The following is a 13511-nucleotide window of genomic DNA, read 5'->3' as shown; positions in this document are numbered from 1 at the left end:
CTAGACATTTTAGGAAAAAATTGAACATATGATTTTGAATTTTTTGCCAAATATTTTAGGTAATGAGATATGCTTTTTCACTATTTAAATTAATGATAGATATCTCCTTATTTGTATTATCTAGAGAGATGCTATTTATTGCCTTTGATGCCAGAGGGAAAAAGCATTATCTTGCCAACTTAAAAATGCATCCTTAGATTACACTGTCCTACATGAGGGGTGTGAAGCCTGTATGTTGACTTAATTGGAATTTACAAATAATAGAAGATGACAGCTGTCAAGCACTAGTATTAAAAAAAGAATAGCATTATTTAAGTGGGAATTGTAAATTAGCATTTTTCCACTAGTGACAAAACAACAAATAGCTTCTCTCTAGATAATAGCTATGTACAACATAAAAATGTATATTTATGCACAAGAAAGAATCACAAATTTTTCAATTTTTAGATGAATCTATGCACATACATTCACATTGTCTCTTGGGTTTATAATGAAACTGAAAATGTCATGAAAATTTTCACCTTTTTTCCCAAAGCAAGTGACATGAGGCACACATGCAAATCATGATAACATAACTGGAGCTAATTTTATTATCCAAATGTGGTTGCACTAAATAACAGTCTTCTTTATTTTAAGATCACCCCTGTATGGTTTTAGTAAAACAAACCCTGATTGTAATTCCATTAGTCTTGAGTTTAGAATGATGTAATAAAATAAGAACCCTCATAATTATCATCTGACATATTTTATTTGAATTATGAAGCAATTCAAATGATTTGTGTCTTTTATCCAAAATACTTAGATGTTTGAGTTTACCCACAGCCAGACTTATTGTTAGAGCTAGACTTTTTTGGTCTCATCTGTGCTGCTAAGGAATGAAGTTGGACTTCAAAGAGGAAACTATTGCAGTTCTAGACCACTCATAAATCAGAACGCCCTAGAGTTATGATTTTTTTGTTTTATTTTCTTAAAGTGAGTGGAATTATTTTCTTGGGTGTGTGTAAAATGATTGTTTACAGGGTCTTTACACACATAAGAAAAATACTTTTCCTATCTCAAGTACCCTGAAATGTGTTAAAACAACTTTTTCAATGATCTCCATCAAGATACTTTCCTTGGCTATTGATTCAATCTCATAGTAGAGTAGTGTGTACAGTGAAAGTTTACAAATGAGGGTACACAGTTTAAGTATGTGAAATCCAACATGGTAAATATTATCTCCCCTGTTTGCTGCAATGGTTGTCAAGAAAGAGTTTCTCGATGAGATTTCTAGAAGTTACTTGCTTTTTAAGGTGTTTTAGTACAATGTAAAAGTAATTATAATACTATTTAAGAAGAATCTGATAGGTATTATACTTTATGTTAGGCACTTTGTGTATTTAAATGTCATTAATCTTCATAATGCTACAAGGTAGACTTAATTACTATATTTACTTCACAAATGAGGAAATTGATGTTGAATGAGTTTAAATAAACTGATCGATTTATATAGCCAATCCAATACACAGCAAAAGCCAAATCTGAACCCAGGTATCAATAATTCCAAAGTTTATACTCATTTGTAAAATGTAAAGTAACGGCTTTGTAACTCAGTCATGTTTTGCTAGGTGTGTTGTAAATAATTTAACCTTGCTTAAAGAGAGATCTGGTCTTTACTGTCTACTTTTGAGAGATAATTTCTAAACTCTTAAGATGTCATGCCTGATAAAGTGTCTCTGTGTGCCTGAGCATCTAGGGTCACACCGGATACTCAAACAATGTGATCTAGGGTGGGGACTTCAGGTTATGAAGTACCAATTCAAATTCCTGAACACTGAAGTGGGCTGACTAGGGTGATATCTTATATGTATTGCCACACATTGCTGGGAAAAGTAGCATTGTCCCTGACTGCCCTGGGAAAGGACAACTGGAAGCTCTACTCTTGAAACTTCCCGGAGCTCTGCCTTATGTGTCTCTTCTATTTACCGATTTTAAGTATATTTTTTACTATAATAAACCATAATCATGCGTATAATAACTTTCATTTAATTCATTTCGCCCTTCTAGTGAATTATTAAAACTGAGGGTGGTCTTAGAGAGCCCTGGACTTGCAATTTGGGATCAGATGTGAAGTTGGTTTTAGAGACTGCCCCCTAAATTTGCACCAGGAGTGAGAAATGCACCTTCTTCTACTCATCCTTCAGAGCACAGCTTAAACTTCACTTTATCAGAAAATTATTTTCTGACTCCAAGGGCACTTTTTTTTTTTTTCCATTTAATAGTGTATCAGTTCTTAGTATGCACTGACTGAACAGTAGACAACGTCATTCTTATGTTGAAGTCCTGCTTCTCAATGTGATTGCACTTGGAGACAGGATGTTTAAAAAGGTAATCAAAGTTAAGTGAGCTTATAAGTGTGGGGCTCTAATCCAATAGGATCGTGTCCATATAAGAGGAGAAAGAGACACTGGGGACGCACATCTCAGATGTCCATGTGAGGGCAAAGCAAGAAGAAAAGCCTTGCAAGTCAAGGAGAAAGGTTTCAGGAGAAGTTAAGCCTGCCAACATCTTGATCTCAAACTTTCAGATGCCAGAACTGAGACAAATAAACTTCTGTTTTTTAAGCCATCTAATCTGTGGTATTTTGTTATGGCAGCTCTTATGGGCTAATACTGTTTCTTCACATCATATTTTCTCATCATGCCAGCAAATTCACCTAAATGTTATTTAGTACAATTAAAATTCAATAATTAATTGCATGATTCTATCACTTCCTGGCCTTTTGGCTGAGATCAAGTGTAATTCATTGCATGATTCTTAATTTAATGTATTTTCATTCCCTCCTCATTCACACTCACTTGAGTATCTTCCTGATGATATCAGTGATCTTGCTTGCTACTCAATCGCCAACATTTTGTATAGTGAAACAGAGTAGATACTTAATAATGTTTGAATGAGTGAATGAGTAAAAAATGAATCAATAAAAGATTGAATAGCTAATAAAATTACTGTAGGTGAATATTTACAGCATAAGTACCATTTGAGAGACCTCTCCAGTTACCTATCCCCTAATATCATATAACTTTATTTATGCTCTGAGCCTAAAGATTCATCGATCAGTGACTTGACTTCTAGATCTGACAATGAACAAATCTCATCTCAGCCTAAATCATGACTGCAACCACAAATGAACTTGGTTGGAGCAAACCACAAAAACATACTGTTCTCACATAAATTCCCCGTCACTAATTTCATGGGAGCAGGAGCCTGATTCTTAGTGCTGTCTGGCAATCCTATCACATTTCCTGTTTCCATCACTCTTTCACTCTGTTAGTGAATTATTTCATGCCCTCTCCTCAATTCTGACATCAACACAACCTTTTCCCATTTTTTAAAATCTTAAGTGATGACCTTTATACTTCACTAAAAAAATTGGGGCAATAAGTAGGGAACTTTATCAATTTTCACGACAGTTGCTATGCCTGTATTTCACAGGCAGGAATTACCTCAGTTCTTTCCAATACTACTCTGAGTGAATTCTCTATGCTGTTGTGATCCTAGCTAATGACGACATCTCCACTTTTGCTTTAGATGCATCCTTCTTATCTACTCAATGATGTCACTCTAGCAACTCTCCTTTTCTCTTTCATCATCAATTTTCTTTGCCAATAATTTTTTTCATTGCTTAAAAGTGTTTTAAAATTTTCAAGGATAAATATTGAAATAACAATATCTTGACCTCATCTGACCTTTAATTACTGAACCATTTGCTTTGTTCCATTTACTGACAAACTCTTTAAAATAATGTTCTACATTTTCTCACCAATTTCCATCTTCTAATTCTCTCTTGAACCAGGTTTTTTGCTTCTTCTCCACTTTTGAAATTGCTTTAATCATGATCTTCAAAGATTTTCACATGCTAAATTCATTGACCATTTATTTGTCTTTATATTCCTTGGCTTATGGCAATAGTTGACACATGCTCTTAAGTCGGTTTATATCACACTTACCTGGTTGTCTCCTAATATATTGGCCATTTCTCATTAGTCTCTTATACTAATTCTTCAACTCAGTTGTCTTCAAATTTTGAAATACCCCAAGGCTTAATCCTAGAAACTTTACCAACACTCATTCCCGAGAAAATCTCGTTATCTCATTCTATCTGATGATTTCAAATGTCATTTAAAAGTTGATGATTCCATTTTTAAAAAGCTCTAGCCTGACCTTTCTCTCGAATTTTATACAAATATCCAACTTACTGTTAGACCTTTCCAATTAAATATTTGACCTCATGTGGCCAAATCGAGCTCTTGATAGAGAGGCATATCCTTGCCAAACTTGTACCTCTCACAGTTTTCAATCCCATTTCTTGGCAACTCTGTTTTATAACTACTCAAACAAAAATTTTAGCGTCATTCATAGTCTGCAAGGATGTAAGTCACATCCTCATTGTTTGTCGCCAGCAATTCTTTTGGCTCTGCTTTCAAAATGTATCAAGAAAGTGATTACTTCTCACATACCCACTCTTGCCATTATGAAGAGGAAAGTCTTCTAGGAGTGTCAGAATAATAGAAATTAAGAGGAGAAAAGATATTTTAATGAGTATTATTACATATTACACATAAGAACCACTTTAAATAGTTTAGAAATATATGAATTAAGATTGAAATTCCCATTTGTAGGACTGAATAACGTAGACTACAGCTTTATTTGTATTTCCATATTGTATTCATTGTTATTTATGAATGGGCAAACTGAAAGCTAGTTTAATAATTTGTCTAAGATTACATGAGTCAACAATAGGTACTCTAGAATTAAAATTAGAAATGGCTTCTTCCAGGATTTTCAGAATTTTCCAGATCAGCTTTCAAATTAAATTAAAAACCATAACAACTTGAATGAAATCATGCCTGCTTAATAGGAAGTAAGTAGGAATGTCTAGGATGTTTTACTATTTTCCAACATTTATTGATTAACACCTACTATAAGTCTGACCTAGGTTTGAGATGAGACAACTATGTTGTTGCCACAATCTTCTTAGAATTCCATTCCTCAAAGTTTTATTGTAAATTTTTAATTATTTCTTTACTTATCATTATATTCAATTTATTAAACTCAATTCTCATCCCTGGAGTGCTTTACACATTTGTGTCTTCTCTTCTCAAATCTTGGAATCTGATCCGTATATCTGGCTCCCGAGAGACACTGACACAGACATTAGCTATCTTCTTGTCTCTAACTTGTGCATTCTACTAACTTAAACCTGTTTTTTGAAAAACAGCAGTGTCACCTTTTCAGCAAAAGATAGATTCCAAGACCTCTAGTGAATGCCTTAAACCTCAAATAGTACCAAACCCTATATATAGTGTTTTTTGCTATATATTTATACTTATGATAAACTAAAAATAAAATAGAAAAATTATAACAATATACTGTAATAAAAGTTGGTGAATGGAGTCTCTGGCTCTTACTCTCAAAATATCTTATTGTACTCTACTCACCTTTCTTTTTGTGATGATGAGAGAAGACACGATGCCTACATGATGAGATGAAGTCACCTGAATGACACAGTCATTGGGACATAGCCTTCCACTACTATTGGACTGTATATTCTGGAATCGGTGTAACCGTCCCTTACTTGCAGTAAATGGCTTGGCACAATTAGTTTGAGGGGATCCTTTGCTGAAGTCTTCTTTAAGGTCAGTGCTTTGTGGCACAAGACACTGCCATCCATTGAAACACATTTTCTGTTCATGTCTTCTACCCACAAATGTAATGCCTTTTCCGTTTTAACTAAGTACTTATTATGCACTATGGCCATAACTTTTGCAGTTTGAGGTATGACAGTCAAATTAGCATAAATTTATTTTTCTTTCTCACAATTACACGGATAGATTTGTTCTTACCATGGGTTTTAGCAAGCTCAGCATATGTTTTTTTCCTTTATTAAGTCAGGAATTTTTACATTTTCACTTAAAGCACTTTACAGCTTCTCTTTGACATATCTGAATTGCCATCTTGAGTTTTGCAGCCTTATTGAATAAAATAAATGTTATTTCAAAACAAGCACTGCTATACTGTGATAGCTGTTCTGATAACTGAGATGGGTACAAAGTGACTAACAGGTGGGTAGCACAGACAGCATGGATACACTGGACAAAAGGATAATTCATGTCTCAGGAAGGATGAAGCAAGAAGGTGCAAGATTTTATCACGCTACTCAGAACAGCAAAATATTTAAAACTTAAGAGTGGTTTATTTCTAGAATTTTCCAATTAATATTTTCAGACTGTGGTTGACTGCAGGTAATTAAAACTGTGGAAACTGAAATCACACATAAAAGGGGGCCACTGTACAAATCACTCACATCCCCAATGGGTATTTGATCTTTGTCTTAGTGAAACCAACCCAGTAGTCTCATAGACTGTTCTTTTGGATAAACATAAAAATTGACCTTTCTGATCTTAAAACTTGAAGCTTACATTTGTTTTATCTGAGTTCCTTCCTCAGGAAAGGACCTTCTCAAAAAAAGCATCAAAGAACTGAGACTCACCAGATCACCATATCCTGACAATGAGATGCCTGACCCCTCATTCATCATGACTTCTTCGGTACCTCTCCTTGGCTACTTTTTTTTTACACATTGTTACATTTCTTCCGTGCTATATAAACCCCTAGTTTTAGTCCATCAGGGAGATGGATTTGAGACTAAGCTCCCAAGTCCTCCGCTGCAGTCCCTGATTAAAGCCTTCTTCCTTGGCTGTATTTATTGTCTCAGTGATTGGCTTTCTGTGCAGTGAGCAACAGGATATAGACCCTACCAATGGTGTTTCACTATCCCTAGTATAGGATTCCTGTTTTGATCATTAATTTTAGTTAATATGGTAGACATTCCCACTAGGTTCACAAAATTTCTGATTAAAAATAGTAACAAAAACAACAAAAGCAAAACAATAATCCTGAACCACTAGTTAGTTTTTAAAAACAAATGTTTGATTACCTGGTAAAATTTGACACATGGTGAATTTAACCTTTGTTTTTAGATAGAAAACTAATTCTAATCTTCATATTTTTCATGGTGTTTTAATATTAGATAAACTACTGGTACTGTCTAATACTTTTATTAAGGTTTAAATTACAGACCTTAATGCATTTTCCTATTCCATCCAGAGCTAAGTAAGAAAATGCTAATAAGCTCAGGCAATGTTTTGTGAGTCTAAATTCTTTATCCAAAGTTCACATTGTATTTAAACCCACTTCTTAATGAATCAGTGCTTAATGGATCAATGTTTAGATTGTATTTAAACTCAATTCTTAATGAATCAAAACCGGATCTATTATCCCTTTCTGAATGAGATTCTTGTGAGGTGATAGAGGAAGGGCTAGTGAGTTTATCCGTATTTTCCTGAACTTATACTTTTAGCTCTTGCTTAGGCTTTTTGTGTCTTGACTCCAATAACCTGATGGTGATATTTAGACAACTGATAAGTCCATTGATTTTCATGAATCAAGTTTCTAATGAGATCTTGGCTAAATTGGGAAGCATTCAATGGTATATGTTTTTGTGGCCCAAGACAGATTAAAACTGAACCTAAATTAGAGCAAACATAGTTCCAGATATGCTTATGTTAAAACTGTTAATTCAGAAAAATAAGAGAATTTCTATCTCATTCCATTGTATATGAAATTAACACCCACAAAGGAAGATAGCACTATTGGCTTATATATTTAATTATTTATTTCAGAAGTCCTAATTATATTCCCATACCTCTCTGCCCTGATGCCCATGTAACTTCTTTGTTCAGAGGTATGTCTTCCTTTTCAAAACGTACCATCTTCTTCATACAACCTCTCAATGCAGCAAATTTTTCTTGCTGAGGAACATATGTCTATTTGCTTTTCACTCTCAAGACAGTCTCTTTTACAACGACCGTAACGTTTGGTGCAACGATCAGCATCCACCAAGGTACATGTTGCTACGGTAAAAGAAGAGTAACAGAAATTACTAATCTTTTATTTAAGCATATATTGCTTCTGATTTCATAGAGTATGATATGTACATTGTACCAAGTTTAGAAGATACCAAAAAAAAAATACACAAAAACTATCTTATACCCCCATGTATATGCAAAATTAAAACTTGTTTTAAAATTAATATATGATTTAAAACTTCGTGACATATATTATTCTTCTCAAAAAGATTCAAGATACTTTTAGAGCTACATGACAATGTATATAATCTTTCAGCTGTTTTTGGACAATCATATAATATCTAAATTTTTGTTGTTGTTGTTTGTTTGTTTTGAGACGGAGTCTCGCTGTCTCCCAGGCTGGAGTGCAGTAGCGCCATCTCGGCTCACTGCAAGCTCCACCTCCCAGGTTCACGCCATTCTCCTGCCTCACCGAGTAGCTGGGACTACAGGCCCCCGCCAGCACGCCCGGATAATTTTTTGTATTTTTGGTAGAAACTGGGTTTCACTGTGTTAGCCAGGATGGTCTCGATCTCCTGACCTCGTGATCCACTTGCCTTGGCCTCCCAAAGTGCTGCGATTACCGGCGTGAGCCACCGCGCCTGGCCAATATCTAAAGTTTTTAATATTTTAGGATTATGATAAACAATGTGGGTTACATATTTTAATACTTACATGACATATCCTTATGATAGTTGTAAAAAAGTTTAATTTTAGGGTTTTAGTACTGCCACAAAAATATATGCAATTTTTGCCCCATTGCAATTTTGATTTTTATGTCCTTATTTATGTTGAATACTTTTCCTTCTTTTTATAAAATTTTTTACATACTTTGTTGATCATATAATTGGAATTTTTAAAAATACATTCACAAAAATTTAAAAAATATATTGTGGATAGTAACTTTTATCTGTCATATTTGTCACCAGTTGGTCTTCCTTAGTTGTTATTTTCTGTATTGTTAGTTAGGGATTTTAAACAATAACACTTTCATTACAAGACACATAAATATTCAATTTAAAAATGTAAACAATTTTGCATTTTTATATGCAGTAATGTACAAAAATCATCTATTTTAATGTGTTATTTTACTTTCAAAATAAGAAATTCTTGCATAGAATTTTTCATCATAGTATATTATTTATTATAGTATTTTTCTCTTCATATCAACTGTACTTGTCAGATATGTAGCTAACTTCCTTTCTTTTTTTTTTTTTTTTTTTTTTGAGGCGGAGTCTTGCTCTGTTGCCCAGGCTGGACTGCAGTGGCCGGATCTCAGCTCACTGCAAGCTCCGCCTCCCGGGTTTACGCCATTCTCCTGCCTCAGCCTCCCGAGCAGCTGGGACTACAGGCGCCCGCCACCTCGCCCGGCTAGATTTTTGTATTTTTTAGTAGAGACGGGGTTTCACCGTGTTAGCCAGGATGGTCTCGATCTCCTGACCTCGTGATCCGCCCGTCTCGGCCTCCCAAAGTGCTGGGATTACAGGCTTGAGCCACCGCGCCCGGCCAACTTCCTTTCTTTTAAACGATTAAATAATTGTTCCACACTATTTATTAAAATATTTTCTCCATCTCTTTAAATGATTTTCACTATATGCTTAATGTTGTTATATGCTAAATTCTCACAAACTAGATCTCTTTCAGCTATCAATGGCATTTTATGAATATAGCTACGGATTTTTGAAACAGAAACAGCTTAGATTACAAAAATGTATAATAGAAAAAGCATGTGCTTTATTATATTTTATTTCTTTATGTATAAACTTTAAAAATAAAATAAAACAAACTTGCAGAAGAGTACCTAAACATAAATGCTCAGCTAGGAGTGTTATTAAACACTAGGGACCTATGTAAACATTACCCAAGTCAAGAAATAGAATGTTTCTGGCACACTTGTGCACCCTTACAATTACTATTCCTTTCACTCTTTCATTTCAAAAAAAAAAAAATTGTCTTGATTTATATTTTGTTTAAGTCTGCTCATGTTAAAGCTTTATGTGAACGCAACAGCACAGCACATATATTTTTACATCTCATTCACTCACAATTTTGTTTTTGGAGATTTGTTCTTATTTTGCATAACTGTAATTCTTCCATTTTCATTATCATATAGTGGACTGTTACATGCATATACTAAAATTTAGCCTTATCTGCTGATGAATATTCAGGTTGTTTCCAGTTTTTGAATACTTTTGTACTTGACTCTTGGGGCATATGTTCAGGCATTTTTGTTGGGCATATCCCTAAGGGTGAAATGCAATGGCAATGTGTCTGCATAGCTTCAACATTAATAGATAACGCCAACCCTATTTTCAAATCATTGGTGCTAACTTAAACTTCCAGCAGCATTGCATAATACTTTCAGACATCTAAAACCCAAGAAATGATTGATATTTTTAATTTAGTAATTATGATGTGAATGTAATGACACCTCATATATTTTAACCCATTTTATATTTCATAATAAAATGCCCATTTTTCTGATTACCAAAAAAGGGCAACATATTTTCTTATGTTTACTGACCTAATAAATATCTGTTGTTTAGAAAGTGATCCATCTTTGGTTTTCTATTGGGCTGTCTTTTTTATATTGTTTTACGTATGTTATTTATATATTCTAGTTGTGTTCCTTTTGTATGCTAAATGTATTGCACATATTTTTCTCTATATAGAGCTTGCTTTTTTTTACTTGATGTTTTTTGATTTACAAAAGTTTCCGAATTTTAATGTAGTCAATATTATTTTTTCTACTGATTAAGAAATACTACTACTTGTATGTCAAAATTGTTAATAAATTCTTTTACGTTAACTTGTATGGTTTATTGTTTGCCTTTTTCCATGCTTGCATCTCAGGTTATTTGGAATGAGATTTTGCATGTGGTAAGAGGCAATAGTCAAATTTCATTTTTTCTTCGTATGACTATGCAATGAAACCAGTCCTATTTATTGAAGAGCTTATTTATTACATTGTTCTGTAGTGCCATCTTTGTCTGTTTCTGGGTTCTCTATTCTACATTGATGTATTCAAAAATTTATATGTATTAGGTAATTTTTGAAAAAATTACATCATAATGAATCTGAACAGCAACAAAAAGAAACAGAAAATCTAAATGTTTCTAAATTCAATAAGGGAATAGAATCTATAATAATTAAGCTTCTACAGAGAAAATACCCAGGCCAGATAGGTTCACTGTTGAATTTTAAACATTTAAAGAAGAAATAACACCAATTATACACAAACTTTTCCAGATAATAGAAAATAAAATGATGTTTCTAACTTATTTTATGAGATCAAAAATACCTGGTATTAAAACTGATCAGGACGTTACAAGAACGAAATTTAAAGGTGAACCTTACTCATTAACACATGCAAAAATTTCTGGTGCATAATATCCTCACATGATCATTTTGATATCTGTAGCATATATACTAATATATCTGATAAAGTTTAGTTCTGCCTTCACTTTTTCGTTACAGTTTTATCAAAGCTTTATGAATTTTGTTAGTCTTTTCAAAAACCAAAATGTAGCCTTTTTTATTTTCTCTAGTTTCTGTCTTCCACTTATTATATTTAATTATGTCTCATTACAAGCTTATAACTGTCATTTTAATTTGATTTTCTTTTTTTAACTTCATCAGTTAAAATTTTACATTTTAGTTTTAATTCTTTTTATATATATGGATATAATTATATTAATTTCCTTGTAAACCCTACTATGAACTTTAATTTATCTCATTTTTATTACCATTCAGTTCAAAATATATTCTAGTATCCATTTGATCATCTTATAGATTCTGTTATTGATATTCCAAGAAATATACACTGCTGTTCTCAGTTCATTCAGTTTCTCTAGGGTCTAATTGATTTTAAGCCTTCACTTCTGGGACTTATAAATAAATTTAATATATTATAGTTTTCTTAAGAATTTAAATACCTAGAAGAAAACGCAGCCCCAAAAAGTTGAAAGATCTTATCTTCATTATCTCATTTTATCTGCGTATCAATTTGGAAAATGAGGTAGGTAAAGTACACCAGTGTAATGACATTATCAATGAGAAAACCAAGATTTGATATAATCAAGACACTTCTTTAATTGATAAGATTGCATTAAAAATCTGCATTCTACAATTAATAATTTATTATTTCTATTTCTAATGAGAAGTTTTACACAAATATAACAGAGACATCTATCTTACCTGGTAGAATGAAGGTCACATAACACAGAAAATAGAGATAGTAAAAGATCCTCATTCTGTAGAAAGAAGCTGTTGAAAGATTTGGTAACAGAATGCAGAGACTAGAGAACTTTCCAAAAACCCAAAAGACATTTACTATTTATAGTTTTCTAGTGGAAGAGAAACTCTCATTATCCAGAAATTATTTTAATTTTGTGTGCCTGTCTCTGCTCCAATGACTATGGCTGTGGGCAGAATTACCCAAATTGAAAACACTTGAAAATAATGGAGCTTTTGGGAGGCATCCCTCTGTGAATGATAGCTGTAAACACGGCATCTTCATATCATTGCTAATTAATTAATGATCAACACAAAGGGGCATCCATGGAATAAACTTAAGGTAAATATTTTTTTACTACTTCAGAAATAAAACAACAGAACATTGTCCATTAATCTGCTGATTACTTTTCAAAATTTACTGTAGTCACTAATCTGGTGTGTCAATTTATCAATATGCCTGCATATCAAAAATTTTTAATTATATCATGTTATCCCATTAATTTTGCCCAAATTCTTCATTTACAAGACCCAAATATTAAGCCTCACGTTTGTCACTAATTTCTGTTACATTTTTTTCAGACATAACTTACATATTCACGAAACTCTTGTTTTCTTAGTAAAGCTCAGTAATTCTCCACTTTTTTTAACATTTAAATATTTTATTACATGCACATAATGAATAATGAGAAGAGACTTTGTAATGAATAGCAATAACTTCCTGCCCACTAGGCCTTCTAGTGATTACTAACATAAGAACAAGGATGTAGTTTATATCTTATCTTGGCTTACCAACCAGAGTACATCTCTTGGTTTCTGCTAAGAAAACTACAAATTTAGATTGCTTGCACTCTTTTCTAGGCTATCTTTATCAAATATTTTGAAGTTATGTTAATTTTTTTTAAATGTTATAGGTTATCTTCAACAAAACACTTACATTTTTCCTATCAACCATAGTTGCAATATTAAGCCTTACTCATTTAAAACGAAAATATTTGCCCTCTTGCCAGTTACTCCAGCAATTCTCTCCATTTTTCACATCCCATTCATTTGTTGCACATTTCCTTTTATGTTGTGTAAGATAATATGTGTACTCTGTATATAATTAGAATTAAAACACATGTTTTATTTTTAGACTGTAATACAATAAGCATTACCAAATATTTTGCCTTTTTCTATGTGCCAATTATCACAACACATAGGTTAATCAAAGATAAATGCTCTTGGTTTCAAAGTCAAATTGACATCATTATTAACATTATTACTATCAATAATTTCTTTTATGTTTTTCTTATCTTCTTTCTGCTTTCTTTTTTCTTAAGGGTTTTT

General features: G+C 32.8%; 1 protein-coding gene across 1 annotated transcript; it reads right to left on the bottom strand.

Annotated features, from left to right (window-relative positions):
• Positions 1–7736: 7736 nt before the first annotated feature.
• Positions 7737–12260, bottom strand: LOC105490887 (defensin beta 114). Its single transcript, XM_011756856.2, has 2 exons — positions 12147–12260; positions 7737–7955 (listed from the first exon to the last, which is right to left on the bottom strand). Exons 1-2 carry the CDS (start codon positions 12199–12201, stop codon positions 7801–7803), a joined length of 210 nt encoding a protein of 69 aa, XP_011755158.2. The 5' UTR covers positions 12202–12260; the 3' UTR covers positions 7737–7800.
• Positions 12261–13511: the final 1251 nt, after the last annotated feature.

The sequence above is a fragment of the Macaca nemestrina genome, chromosome 5 (genome assembly GCF_043159975.1).
Source record: "Macaca nemestrina isolate mMacNem1 chromosome 5, mMacNem.hap1, whole genome shotgun sequence".
Taxonomy (NCBI): Eukaryota; Metazoa; Chordata; class Mammalia; order Primates; family Cercopithecidae; genus Macaca; species Macaca nemestrina.
The sequence above is the reverse complement of the archived record's forward strand: the minus strand, read 5'-3'. Positions and strand labels throughout refer to the sequence as shown.

Bases quoted from the DNA above. Each gene is read 5' to 3' on its own strand.
- LOC105490887 (XM_011756856.2), bottom strand. From the start codon at position 12,201: ATGAGGATCTTTTACTATCTCTATTTTCTGTGTTATGTGACCTTCATT. The intron at 7,956-12,146 runs GTAAGATAGATG...CTTTTACCGTAG, and splicing joins TGTGACCTTCATTCTACCAG to CAACATGTACCTTGGTGGAT.